We start from the raw sequence: 14,936 nt of genomic DNA on the forward strand, positions 1-14,936 counted from the left end.
CTCTTCAGGGTATTACTGTACTAGGCAGTAGGGATGTAAAGATTCACAGATATGCATTGGACTGCGGATCCCAAACCGATCCAAATGTAGCACGCATCAGTCACAAAATAGATTGAAAATGTGACGAATCGGCGGTTAAATTTTGTTGTTGTTGTTGCTCATATTCAATTCTTTTAACCTTCCAAAAATACCTCTCATCTTTTGTGACAACTGATGTGTCCTCCCCTCCAGTATTGAACTGCATTTAACTGTGTTGACAGTCACTGATCTGCAAGTCATTTAAGCATGCTGAACAACCCCAGGCAATAACAGCCTAGTCAAACTGTGCCCAGTTTCGCACGCTTACCAACGCCAGGTAGGCGGCCTGTTCCTGATCTTGCACATCTACACATGACCTTCAGTATTCAAATGCTAAAATGGCTTTATGTGATGTTAGGCTTATTAATTGAGTGACATCCTATGTAATTTGCTAGGTTATTGTTATCTATGCACTGTTAACATTTGTGTTTTTCCAGAATAAAAGTAAGCTATCAGAGACATCTCTCATCTGGCTATACCTGCTAAAAGTGGTTTACAATATATATTATTTTGATTGTTCAGGTTCAGCATCAGCAATAGTTTTGGTAGTTTTGCTTTAAAAACTTCAGTGTATATGTTCATTTTTATATATACAGGGTAAAGTTGCTAATTTCATAATGAGGACAGCAATCACTTTTGTGAGGAGCACTGCATTGGCTAAAGCGAGAGGAGAAGAGAACATTGGCTAATTTGTAAAACGATAAACACTTAATCTGCAAAAAAATTGAATTAGTGGGTGATGGTGATTTCAAAACAAAAGTGAGGGGACAAAAAACAGGCTACATTGCCACACCTAATCTGATAGTGGGGTGGTAGATGCCTAGTTTCCCTTATGGTTCAGCTGAGGTGCCTACATACACATACACAGATCCAGCTCAGAGAGGCCCAGCTCATAAGCTCCATCAGAAGCAGATTTTAATATAGAATGGAAAATGTATGTTTATGCAACAAATGTTAGTGCATAGAACCGAATCCGAATCGCACCAAATAGCTTCTAAATAAAACGTGACCTTCCTGTATTGTATCGGTGCACATGTATTTATATACGTATCAAATCAGCTTGAATGGTAAAGATGCACATCCCTATCAGACAGCTACAGTACCTTCAGAAAGTATTCATACCCCTTGACTTACTCTATATTTTGTTGTGTTACAGCCTGGATTCAAAACTCAAAACCTGTCTACACACAATACCCTATGATGACAGTGAAAACGTGTTTTTAGAATTGTTTGCACATTCATTTACATAAGCAGTCACACCCCTGATTCAATACTTTGTAGAAGCACCTTTGGTGGCGATTACAGCTCTGAGTCATCTTGGGTATGTCTGTACCAGCTTTGCACATCTGGATTTGGGGATTTTGATTGTTCATTCTTCTTTGCAGATATTCTCAAACTCTGTTAAGTTAGATGGGGAGCGGTGGTGAACAGCAATCTTCAAGTCTTTCCACAGATTTTCAATGAGATTCAAGTCTGTGCTTTGGCTGTGCCAGTCAAAGACTTTCACATTTCTTGTTCTGAAGCCATTCCAGCATTGCTTTGGCTGTATGATTGGGATCATTGTCCTATTGGGATCATTGTCCTGTTGAAATGTAAATCTTCACCCCTAAGGTTTGCACTCTGAGGCAGGTTTTCGTCAAGGATTTGCCTGTATTTGGCATCATTCATTGTTCCTTCTATCCTTACCAGTCTCCCAGTCCCTGCCGCTGAAAAGCATCCCCATAGCATGATGCTACCACTACCATGCTTAATGGTAGGGATGGTGTTAGATGGGTGATGAGCTGAGCCTGGTTTTCTCCAGATATACAGTAGCGCTTTGCATTCAGGCCAAAGAGTAACATTTTTGTCTCATCAGACAACATCCTCTTTTGCCTTTTGGTCTGTCTTTCACGTGCCTTTTTGCAAACTCCAGGTGGGCTGTCATGTGCCTTTTTCACATTTCACACAGATCTCAACCCCATAGAAAATCTTTGGAGGGAGTTGAAAGTCCGTGTTGCCCAGCAACAGCCCCAAAACATCACTGCTCTAGAGGAGATCTTCATGGAGGAATGAGCCAAAATACCAGCAACAGTGTGTGAAAGCCTTGTGAAGACTTACAGAAAACGTTTGACCTCTGTCATTGCCAACAAAGGCTATATAACAAAGTATTGAGATCAACTTTTGTTATTGACCAAATACTTATTTTCCACCGTAATTTGCAAATAAATTCATAAAAAAATCCTACAATGTGATTTTCTGTATTTTTTTTCTCATTTTGTCTGTCATAGTTGAAGTGTACCTATGATGAAAATTACAGGCCTCTCTCATCTTTTTAAGTAGGAGAACTTGCACAATTGGTGGCTTACTAAATACTTTTTTGCCCCACAATATATGCCTCATTACAATTCCATCTCGGAGATCTACGGACAGTTCCTCGGACTTCATGGTATAGGTTCTGCTCTGGCATGCACATCTCAAGGATGATCAAAGGAAACGGGATGCACCTGAGCTCAATTTTGGAGTGGCATAGCAAAGGGGGTGTGAATACTTATGTAAATGAGATATTTCTGTATTTAATTTTCAATAAATTTGCAAAAATTTATGAAAACATTTCTTCACTTTATGGGGTATAGTGTGTAGATGGGTGAGATTTCTTTTTTTTAATCCATTTTGAATTCAGACTGTAACACAACAAAATGTTGAATAAGTGAAGGGGCATGAACACTGTCTGAAGGCGCTGTACAGTATAGAGTACCTCAAAGTCAGCTTCTAAGTCTTGCTTAACACAGAACAGCAGAGAGTGCTCTCTGAGGTGCAAAGCACCACAGCAGGGGCTCTGGTTATACTACATAATACAACAAATTACTGTGGGTAGAAACATACACAAATATGTCGACAAATTAAATATTAAAAAAATACTAAATTATTCAGAGGTCTGCATGTTGCCTTCGCCTATATGCTATACGAGTGCGGATTCATTTACATAAGAGATGTAGACTGTGTTATTATCTAATTAATTATTGGAATAATAGCTACTTAACCACTTTGCCTTCACATACTGATAAGATAATGAGTGATTCAATTAATTAATCAAGTCAGATGATCTATTCTAATGGCTTATATATTAAATAAAAAGAGCATATTATACACAGAATGCGTTACGATAATTTCATGCTAGGCCCCGTATTATGACTGTCATATTTCACTGCTGTCGTTTGCCGTGAGTTTAAGCTTACAATAAGTCAACACAAAACAAACATCATCATACTGTGATAAATTGCCTACAAACGGCTAAATCGAGGCAAGTCAATTATGTGCTCCATTGTGGGTTTTCAGTGACAGCGGTGCTGTATATCAGCTGTTTATCCGTCTCTTTCTGGGGTAAACAAGCTGGAGTCGAACCCTCAGGTCACAAAGCATAATGGGAGAAGGGTTGAAGCCTTCTCCGGGACACATTATATTAATGCAGTCTCAGCACTATTGTTGTAAGATTCGGCATCTAATTAACACACACAGACTCACACACATGGACGCGGACTCACACACACACACACACACACACACACACAAGCACACACCCACACATGATAGTGTAGCACATGGGGATGTGTGAAATCTACTCCTCAGCCTGAAGAGTCCACACTTGTGTTAGCTTTTCACATGGCGTGACTGGTAACACGCTTTGGGAGGGTGGTCACGTGTGCTAGCAAAGCAGAGGTCCTGGGTTCAATCCTCTTTTTGAGACGAATCAGGAGGAAGCTGTACTTGCTAAGCAAGAAGCGTGACATCCGTAATACTACCACATACGCTAACACGCACGCGCTAGCACACATGCAGTAAGATATGGCGTCTAGTAAAGATGACAGGGAAAAGTTATTATGTGGCGTGTGAATCATGTCACACTCATCTGTCTGGAATGTGATGTTATACCGAAATGATTTATTCCCACGATGCTTTGCTAAAGCTATGTGGGAAATTAGGGATTGAGGTTCAAGTGTCAAGATTCACATGCAATGTCTTTCCTGACACTTTACTTGAGACTGTGCCTCTTCACAATTCTCCACCCTAATCAAAATGGCAGTATCGATAATGAAGATTTCAGAGATGCAAGTAACAGCCCGCAGTGCTCAATAAAGTAGTTAATATCAAGCGAGCGATGACACTTTAAGAGGATGTATCAATTGAAACAGCTTCCTAAAAAACTTCAAAAGCCACTTCCTGATGCCTCCTCTTCTTCTCTTCTTCTTTTTGTCCTTCACGGTGTCCCTCCGCTCATCAACACCATTGATAATGACCGCCTGCGTTAACCCAGGGCCGTCGTAAATGGGGGAGACGTAGATGGCAAAGAGTGCGGCAATGAGCACCTAGCCAGCCCTGCATTAATTGGAAAGAGGCTGTGAATAATGTATGCAGACGAAAGCTATATTTTCATCCAGCATAAAACATTAACACCTTGGGGTTAGCTTTTTGGTTTCAAGGAGTCCTGGCCATAGAAGGGGCCCTACCTTTATTGAACCAACTTAAACACCTCTGTGCGCGACAAACTCATTCTCTCTATTCTTAGCCCTGGTGACTGTATTGTGTAAGTGGTGGCCCGTATGATTAAACATTGCTTGGTTGCCTTTGCACAGCAGAGGAATCACAGCTATTGATTGTGGTTTGAAGTCGCAGGGCTCTCAAGTGGGGAATATCCCAATATGGTGACCTTTACGACCCACACACCAAGCTCAGCTCTATGGAGAATTAACTGGGGTTTTGGTCACTGAGCCAACAGACAGAAGTAGACATGAACACACACACACGTACACCTACACATGGACATAGACATGTACACAGAGAGACAGATCCGCACGCACACAAACACACACACACGCGCGCACACACAAGCTCAGCATGGCGACCTGATTCCAGATAGACCTTATTTTTATCTATTCACATCAGCTATTGCTTTGGCCTGATTCGCTCTCTGCTCTAATTTTCCTCTTTACACTGCATTTGTCACCTCTGCTGGAAGCAGGCTTAGTGAAGGATGGCTCTGAACAAGTGCTAAAATACACTCAAAGTGCATATAAATTCAATGTAATTTCTCCCTGGGAAAAACAAAGAAGGAAATGGAAGTAATGCTTTGATATTCTGGAAATTCTAACATCTGTGACACAGAGACGGTGTCTAGGAGCAACAATCTGAAATGCAGAATATAATTTTGGAATAATTTTCCTATTCTACTTCCATTGTCCTCCACAAAGTGGCTGAATGTTTCTCCCATAAATATTGTCCTGAGACAGTGTCTAACAGTATGAAACAAACCTCACCATAGCTGGCATCCATAGAAACCATATTTTCAATGTACTGCCTTCGTAAACAGTGCATTTTCAATTTCACACAAGCCATCGATTTGGAAGAAAATACTGAGGCCGGCAATATGCCTCGGAAATAGGAACGAAAAAAGAAAATGACTTTTAGAGAGAAAATGTAATGAACTACATTATAAAGAGACAGGGTGTACTCAGACAACCCACACAGCCTCTCTGATGGATGGATTGCAGGTGGCTCTTACCATTAGAGGAGGAGGCTGAAGGGTTGGTTAGGGATGTGCTTGGATCCCTCCCTGGCTGTGTGTACAGGATCACAGGGCCAAATGGGACCACCTCTTTCTCCTGCTCAGTCAGACCCTCCTCTGACCTGGTGAGCCCACCGGTGGATGTCTTGAGCGAGGAGCCTCCGCTCCGATGCTCCAAGACGCCGTTGTCAGTGCTTCCTTTGCTGCCAAGATCGGGCCTCCCTTCGGTGGGGTTGACCTTAGCCGACCCTGGGGGTTCCTGGTCTGCCACAGCTAATGTCCCCTCGGGCAGTGAGGCAGGTGTGGCTGGGGGACGGGCCTCCGTGTCGGTCTCCACAGAGCCTGTCCAATACTTGAAGGGCTTCATCAGGTTGTTGACGAAGCTGTGGAGAACGCTATTGGCAGTCTGAGCCTGGAGCGTTGGAGAGGTCTGGGAGGAAAGAGGGGAGTCGGACGACCCGAAACGCCCCTCCAATTCCCCCTCACCCTCCACCTCCTCCTGGGCAGAACCTCCGTGGGTCTCTAGACTCTCCAGGGCAGACAGACTCAGGGTACTGGTCTTGGTCTTAGGGCTGGAGGAGGTGTCCTGAGGGGCTCCAGTTTTGGATCGGTCCTGGGTCTCCTGGTTCTCCTCTCCCCAGCGCTGGGTACCCTCCCCTGGCTGGAGGTGGATTACCACGTGCTCCTCTGAGATCTCAGAGGACTCGTTGCCTCTAGCGATGGAGCTGATTCCCTCCTTGTCCAGATCCACAATGCCAGTCCAGGTGGAGGGTTTGGGGAAGGGGTCAGAGCGCTGGGACTCAGTGTCTGATGAGTTGTTCTCTGGCTCTCTGTATTGGAGGAACCCTGGCTGGGCTGCTTGGACTCCTGCATCACGTTCTGGAATTATATAAAAAATATATATATTAGCATTCTTATTTGCTTTCCTGGCAATAAGGCATGGGCTTTAAATAATAATCTTTGCAATAAGCTGTGAATCGTCCATATTCTTATATGTTGATGACCTCTGTTTTTAGTTTTGTTTCAATAATAAAGTATAAATAATACATATAGACATGTTCTTCCTCTCTCTTTGGGTTACTTTCTTTTACATTTACATTTAAGTCATTTAGCAGACGCTCTTATCCAGAGCGACTTCATTACGTCTGTAATCAATTTAGTCCCTGTCAATCATCCTCCATGACACGCCGAGGAGGTAATGCAGACCACACACTGCACAAACACAATCAAATCCAAGCACACAGCACACAGGACTGTACAATCGTTCCAAAGTGAACTTGAAACTAAGTTAGACAAATCACCAGTGGTCCAGTAACATTATAAACACTCTAGAATGACACTGCAAGGACATTGAGGCTACAGCCAGTGTACAGAACTCTGCTGGGTCTCTAAGTCTGTATTGAAAGCTTGCAGATGCTGATACCAGACACTGGCTGGTTGCTACAGTAGAAGATTTCAGATCCCAGAAGGGACCAAAATGTCACTGAATCCCCTCTGTATTAATTCATGCATGAGACAAACAACACGCACTAATTAACGGGAATTAAACAGGCCGGTTGCCATGGTGATGGCGACCCTGCCATTACCTCGGTAGCAGTAGGCGTCGAAGCGGGTGGTGGTTACTGGGAAACCGGTGCGGTTGGGGTTGTGGTAGACAGTGCGCACCCCCGGATCATCCCCGCCACAGTTGCGCCGGGGAAGGTTTATGGGGTAGCGCACGCTGCCATCAGCCAGCCAGCCTGGGTCACACTGGTCCAGGCCAGCCTGCCAAGCTAGGTAGAGCTGCCCTGCCGTGGCCAGCTGAGCATTTAGAGCATGGCAGTGGGTAGAGGCTGTGGCCAGGCTCAGCTTCTCTGGTACAGACAAGTGGAACACCTCACCTGGGAGAGGAGGGTGGAGATGGAGAAACGGAGGTAAAATGAGGTAGTGTGGGGGAAAGAGAGAGGTTTGGGAGGTACAGGAGCAACGGGGGAGGATGGGAGTACCATATGAAGAAGAAGGGGTGATATAATTACAATAAATTATGAGATGAATAGAGTGGTGTGGAATGTAATATGAGAAGTGATTATAGACAAGATTGAAGAGGTCAATAAACCAACGACCCAGTGTAAGAACCATAGAATACTCAGAACCACTGGACACCCATCCTGTCCAGCTAGATAGCCCAGTCATATGCAAGGTGTCAATAATGACACTCTCTGAAAATGACCTACTTCCTGCTACAGTATCACTATTAACTCAACGGTTTGGCACGGCACAGTAACAAATTACCCAGGTTCCCAAGTGCTATTTTAAAGGCACCTGCTGTGAATAGGACTCAATCCTTCTGTAGAAGTTTCCTCTGATCCTGGCCACGGCAGTATAACTCACCACCCAGCTACAGCTCAAAATGAGTCAGGCGGTTCCATCATCGTAGCTCCTGGGGCGTCTGGAGATTTGCAGGGCCTTGCATGACTAAAATCTAATTGACGCCTCCCTCCTACCTTGCAGTTGCTTGGAAAAGCAGTAGACATCAAACAGCTCGTCAGGGGCCCGATTGCCGTAGTTGCGCACTCCAGGTGAGTTCTGCCTGTCGCCATAGCAACCAGGCCTGGGAGACTGGATAGGGTACCTGAGGAGAGAGGCAGGGGTAGAGGAAGGAGGGGAGCCAAAGAAAATCAGGAATTTCTCCAGAAACCTCTCGGCTGGGGGGCGAAAAGCAATCTATATCCGGGCTCCGACTGTGCAATTACTCTGAAGTACATTGATTCAAACAGCAATGAGGGTACAGGCTAAATGCTGATTAAGAGATTATGTATACAGGCATACAGGGGCTTATGGAGGACAACAGGAAGGAAGGATGGAAGGAAGGCTTATTACACACTCAGTAGCTACAATCATGCATGTGCTCGGTTTGCAACAGTTTTCGTCAGACAATGTTATGGCTAAATCTCTTATCTCAGCCTTCCATCCTGGTAGCTGATGTCTCTATTTTTACATTATTAATTGCACGTTTGCCTCCTCATTGATGTGTAGCCAAGTAGCTCTGGAGATGGACCAATTATATGTGTCCCAGGTGGGGAGGAGAGGAGAGGACAGGATGCAGCTCTCTGGGAAAGCTGTCGAGGAGAAATATGCAAGCTGCTTCTCCAGTGCAATTATTGGGAAGACGTTTGAGATAGAGATGTGTCAAAATATCCACACGGACGTTAACTGTCCTACACACGCGCACGTGCGCGCACACACACACACACTGACTATCCGTCATCAACAGACATAATGGGAGGCGGCAAGCTGAAACACAAACATCAATATGAAAGGTAGTTGTGGCTAAAATGGCGGAGTGTAATGAGGAATGACAGAGCTAGCCTCTGAAATGTAAACAAGCAATTACATCCTTTGATATGAGAGATTCGGAAGTTCATGAGGGGACCACTGGGGTCAAAAAACTTTGCATACCTTACTCTCTGAAAGTAATTTCATTCCTTGGTTCCTTATTTGGGCCACAGAGTAATTTTACGAAAGCGAGTTGCCTATCAAAGCCTTGTAATTTTTTGTTAGTCTGAAGTAAACATATACTTTGCCACTCTTCATAAAGATGTATTACCTCTGACACTTACTCGTCAGAGATATTGCTTTGCATTGTTGCAGCAGATAAGTATCATAAGTAAACAATTTATACAACGCTAGCAAATCTTCTCCCAACATCGGACACTCTCTCGCAGTTAAAGGATTAAATCCTCTCGAGCTCAACATTTAAATGGACTGGAAAATAACGTTAAATTTTGCGACTAAAGACACCCTTGTAGATACCTGACCACCGATTAAATTCGACTGCGCGACAGACCACACATCATTTAATATACAACTTTTTACCACTGAAATATAGCTAACGGATTTCAGGCAAGTATATATGTTTTAACCAGAAGGCTAGCCAACTAATGTTAGTCAACTATCTAGCCTGGTGGTTAGAGCGTTGGGCTAGTAACTGAACGGTTGCTGGATTGAATCCCCGAGATGACAAGGTAAAAATATGTCCTTCTGCCCCTGAGCAAGGCAGTTAACCCACTGTTCCCTGTACGCCGTTGATTAAGGCATCCCCCCGCACCTCTCTGGTTCAGAGGGTTAAATGCGGAAGACACATTTCAGTTGTATGCATTCAGTTGTACACCTGACTAGGTATCCCCCTTTCCCCTAGTAAGCACTTCGGATACGAGGTTGGGGGTCTCCTTTTTTTTGCAAAAAATGATACGGATATATCTTGTAAATGAACAAAATTGGAACCATAATGGGAACCGTATGCAGATAATACGCGACAGATTTTTTTTGTTGCTAAACCCCTGATAGTATTAATATTTCCACTGATATGTCCAACATGCCAATTACTAACCTGTTCGCTAATATTTTTAAGACACCAATAATCCCAAAACATTGATGGCTTGATCACAAGATAACACGGTTGAAGGTAATATATTTCTTAAAAGCTGTTGAATGTGCCAATAATACGGGGTGCTACGCTAAATGCTGTTGTGGCATTTCTTTTGACGTTTAATCTAATATAACAACCCTGGGTTTATAAGCGCGGATATCGACTCTGCCACTTGAGCATGCTGTTGGGGCACGTTTGGAAGTGCACTGGACTTCGGGCTAGAAGGTTGAGGGTTCGAGACCTGCTCCCTGTCTGTTTCATTACACTAGGTAGCTAGCTACACACACTCGACCAGTGACCACATCTCTCAATCCATGTTTGGATAACGGGCGCACACAATCTCTGTTCCGAACTATGACAAACCATTTATATATTTTTGGGGGCTGGAAATTATATCACCACCCAATTAAGCACTTTGGAGACTGTTAGGACATAAAAAGTGTATGTGCTCTGCACAGGTCGAGCCCTATCTGTGCACGTGCCATGTCTATAAGGATAGTGGCCATGCTGTGGTGTGTTTTGCTGTGTCAAGCTTCATGCCCGATCGTTTTTGCCCTTACCTCACGCTCTGGTCAGAGAGCCAGCCGGCATCACAGTTGTCATACCCATCGGCAAAGGTGGCCTGGAGCTGAGCAGGCGTGGCGATGACACCCGAGTTCTCCAGACACACCCGCTGGGCGTCGGGGAAGGACAGGGCGTAGCGGTCGTGGGGGGCACGGTAGTGGAACAACACACCTGAGGAGATGATGCAGAGGTGAAAACACGTAGGGCAACGCCGGGATAATATGGAGACATGGACACACGCTTGTACGCGCACAGACACACGGCTCGAAACCTGCATTACCATGTACTTCAAAATATCTGTATCTGCACAGGAAGTTGAAAAACAGCTCAAAGTTAATTTGCATCAGACTGGCTTATCTTTAGGGGAGAGATCTTGTCCTTGGATACAGTGGATGACAAACAGCAACCATGTTTGCTTTACTGCTTTAGCTCACAGTCCACAGCAATACCATATCTTCTTATCATATCCAAAAAAGAAACAGTGATTTGAGAGAGATAGTAAAAGAGAGATAGAGAATGAGAAGCGAGAAAGAGGAAACATAGGAATGAGAGATGAGTCCCATGCGCTCATTCCCTGACCTGCAAATGGCCAGGATTCCTCTCCACTGCGCAGAGAAATGGGAAGGGAATTGCTTTTGAAGTGTCCATCTCATATTTCCCCACCAACCTAGCATCACTAACCTCCCCCGCATGTGGGGCCACCTCGGCCTGAAATTCACACATCAAAACCCAGCGGAGCCCACTACATGAAAGCCTGTAGACAGGGAGGCTGGGATACAGCTCCAAACATGGGTTCCTTTATCTTCTGATGCTTTGTGTAGCATAATGACAGAAACTCCTCGGGGCGCGGGGCCAATTTGAGCAATCATGCTGCAGGCTAGCCTCAGAAATGGGCCGGTATCCCTGTGGTATGACAGACACACCCACACTTATACGCGTTAAAGCACACACTCACACACACCCACACAGCTACAGCCCTCCATCCTGTTTCCATATAATGCTGTACTGTACACTCCCTGGCTTTTCATTTCTCTTCTCCCAGGGTCTCTGTTTAGGGCTCCTTCCCTCTGAGGCTAGGGGCCAGGCCAAACACAGAGATGCTATCTGCTTCCATTTTGACGTTTGGGAGACAAATAGGTTTCTGATGAGCACCATGGGGGGGGGGGGGGGGGGGGGACCCCGTCCCATTTAACAGAAGGGTCACATTTCCCACAACTACCACACACTCTCTATTTCCACCAAGCCATAAGACATGCAAATCAAATGTTGTTGGTCACGTACCATTGGAGGCTCCTGAGAGGAGGAAGGGGAGGACCATCCATCCAAACATTTAAAAAGTTATACATTTTAGATAAAACTACACTATCATCCTCCCTCCTCTTAAGCGGCACTGACCGCCACTGTCGTGTATGCATATTTTGCAAATGTTATCGCAGGTGCAGCAAAATGTTTCTAGCTCCAACAGTGCAGTAAAACCTAGCAATAAAAAACAATACACATAAATAAAAAAATAGCAGAATGAGCAATGCCAGAGTCCGGAATGTATAAACACATACAGTTGAAGTTGGAAATGTACATACACCTTAGCCAAATACATTTAAACTCAGTTAAACTCACAATTCCTGACATTTAATCCAAGTAAACATTCCCTGTCTTAGGTCGGTTAAGATCACCACTTTATTTTAAGAATGTGTCATGTCAGAATAATAGTAGAGAGAATGATTTAGTTCAGCTTTTATTTCTTTCATCACATTCCCAGTGGGCCAGAAGTTTACATACACTCCATTATTAATTTTTGTTTCATAAGACCAGAGGACATTTCTCCAAAATGTACGATCTTTGTCCCCATGTGCAGTTGCAAACCGTAGTCTGGATCTTTTATGGCGGTTTTGGAGCAGTGGCTTTTCCTTGCTGAGCGGCGATGGTGATGTCGATATAGGATTTGTTTTACTGTGGATATACAGTGCCTTGCGAAAGTATTCGGCCCCCTTGAACTTTGTAACCTTTTGCCACATTTCAGGCTTCAAACATAAAGATATAAAACTGTATTTTTTTGTGAAGAATCAACAACAAGTGGGACACAATCATGAAGTGGAACGACATTTATTGGATATTTCAAACTTTTTTAACAAATCCAAAACTGAAAAATTGGGCGTGCAAAATTATTCAGCCCCCTTAAGTTAATACTTTGTAGCACCACCTTTTGCTGCGATTACAGCTGTAAGTCGCTTGGAGTATGTCTCTATCAGTTTTGCACATCGAGAGACTGAAAGTTTTTCCAATTCCTCCTTGCAAAACAGCTCGAGCTCAGTGAGGTTGGATGGAGAGCATTTGTGAACAGCAGTTTCCAGTTCTTTCCACAGATTCTCGATTGGATTCAGGTCTGGACTTTGACTTGGCCATTCTAACACCTGGATATGTTTATTTTTGAACCATTCCATTGTAGATTTTGCTTTATGTTTTGGATCATTGTCTTGTTGGAAGACAAATCTCCGTCCCAGTCTCAGGTCTTTTGCAGACTCCATCATGTTTTCTTCCAGAATGGTCCTGTATTTGGCTCCATCCATCTTCCCATCAATTTTAACCATCTTCCCTGTCCCTGCTGAAGAAAAGCAGGCCCAAACCATGATGCTGCCACCACCATGTTTGACAGTGGTTATGGTGTGTTCAGAGTGATGAGCTGTGTTGCTTTTACGCCAAACATAACGTTTTGCATTGTTGCCAAAAAGTTCAATTTTGGTTTCATCTGACCAGAGCACCTTCTTCCACATGTTTGGTGTGTCTCCCAGGTGGCTTGTGGCAAACTTTAAACTACACTTTTTATGGATATCTTTAAGAAATGGCTTTCTTCTTGCCACTTCCATAAAGGCCAGATTTGTGCAATATATGACTGATTGATTATGAATGATTGTTGTCCTATGGACAGCGTCTCCCACCTTAGCTGTAGATCTCTGCAGTTCATCCAGAGTGATCATGGGCCTCTTGGCTGCATCTCTGATCAGTCTTCTCCTTGTATGAGCTGAAAGTTTAGAGGGACGGCCAGGTCTTGGTAGATTTGCAGTGGTCTGATACTCCTACCATTTCAATATTATCGCTTGCACAGTGCTCCTTGGGATGTTTAAAGCTTGGGAAATCTTTTTGTATCCAAATCCGGCTTTAAACTTCTTCACAACAGTATCTCGGACCTGCCTGGTGTGTTCCTTGTTCTTCATGATGCTCTCTGCGCTTTTAACGGACCTCTGAGACTATCACAGTGCAGGTGCATTTATACGGAGACTTGATTACACACAGGTGGATTGTATTTATCATCATTAGTCATTTAGGTCAACATTGGATCATTCAGAGATCCTCACTGAACTTCTGGAGAGAGTTTGCTGCACTGAAAGTAAAGGGGCTGAATCATTTTGCACACCCAATTTTTCAGTTTTTGATTTGTTAAAAAAGTTTGAAATATCCAATAAATGTCGTTCCACTTCATGATTGTGTCCCACTTGTTGTTGATTCTTCACAAAAAAATACAGTTTTATATCTTTATGTTTGAAGCCTGAAATGTGGCAAAAGGTCGCAAAGTTCAAGGTAGCCGAATACTTTCGCAAGGCACTGTAGATACTTTTGTACCTGTTTCATCCAGCATCTTCACAAGGTGTTGATTTTTGCACCAAAGTACGCTCATCTCTAGGAGACGGAACGCGTCTCCTTCCTGAGCGGTATGACAGCTCCGTGGTCCCATGGTGTTTATACTTGCATACTATTGTTTGTACAGATGAATGTGGTACTTTCAGGCATTTGGAAATTGCTCCCAAGGATAAACCAGACTTGTGGAGGTCTTCAAAAAAATTTAGGGGGCTGATTTCTTTTGATTTTCCCATGATGTCAAGCAAAAGGGCACTGAGTTTTAAGGTAGGCCTTGAAATACATCCACAGATACACCTCCAGTTGACTCAAATAATTTGAGTATACACAACATTGAGAACATAGACTGACAAGGTGAATTCAGGTGAAAGCTATGATCCCTTATTGATGTCACTTCAGTCAGTGTAGATGAAGGGGAGGAGACAGGTTAAAGAAGGATTTTTAAGACAAGACAATTGAGACATGGATTGTGTATGTGTGCCATTCAGAGGGTGACTATTTAACAATCTGATGGCCTAGAGTTAGAAGCTGTTTTCCATCTTTGACGCACCTGTACTGTCTTCTCCCTCCAGATGGTAGCTGGGTGAACAGGCCGTTGCTCGGGTCGCTGAGGTCCTTGATGATCTTTTTGGCCTGGAGTGCAGGCAATGTGCCTCCGATGATGCGTTGGCCCTGCAGTTGCGTACGGTGCAATTGCCCAACCAGGTGTTGATA

The 14,936-nt window shown here is 43.9% G+C and overlaps 1 protein-coding gene across 1 annotated transcript in view; it reads right to left on the bottom strand.

Moving 5' to 3' along the window:
* Window positions 1-14,936, bottom strand: part of ncanb (neurocan b) — a 163,520-nt gene that overhangs the window by 127,355 nt on the left and 21,229 nt on the right. The window contains exons 4-7 of the mRNA XM_064932957.1: window positions 10,586-10,760; window positions 8,101-8,228; window positions 7,204-7,497; window positions 5,615-6,496 (exon numbers count right to left, since the gene is read on the bottom strand). Coding sequence (XP_064789029.1) covers window positions 5,615-6,496; window positions 7,204-7,497; window positions 8,101-8,228; window positions 10,586-10,760 — 1,479 coding nt within the window. The remainder of the gene's footprint in view (window positions 1-5,614; window positions 6,497-7,203; window positions 7,498-8,100; window positions 8,229-10,585; window positions 10,761-14,936) is intronic.

This window comes from Oncorhynchus masou, chromosome 24, assembly GCF_036934945.1.
Source record: "Oncorhynchus masou masou isolate Uvic2021 chromosome 24, UVic_Omas_1.1, whole genome shotgun sequence".
Lineage (NCBI taxonomy): Eukaryota > Metazoa > Chordata > Actinopteri > Salmoniformes > Salmonidae > Oncorhynchus > Oncorhynchus masou.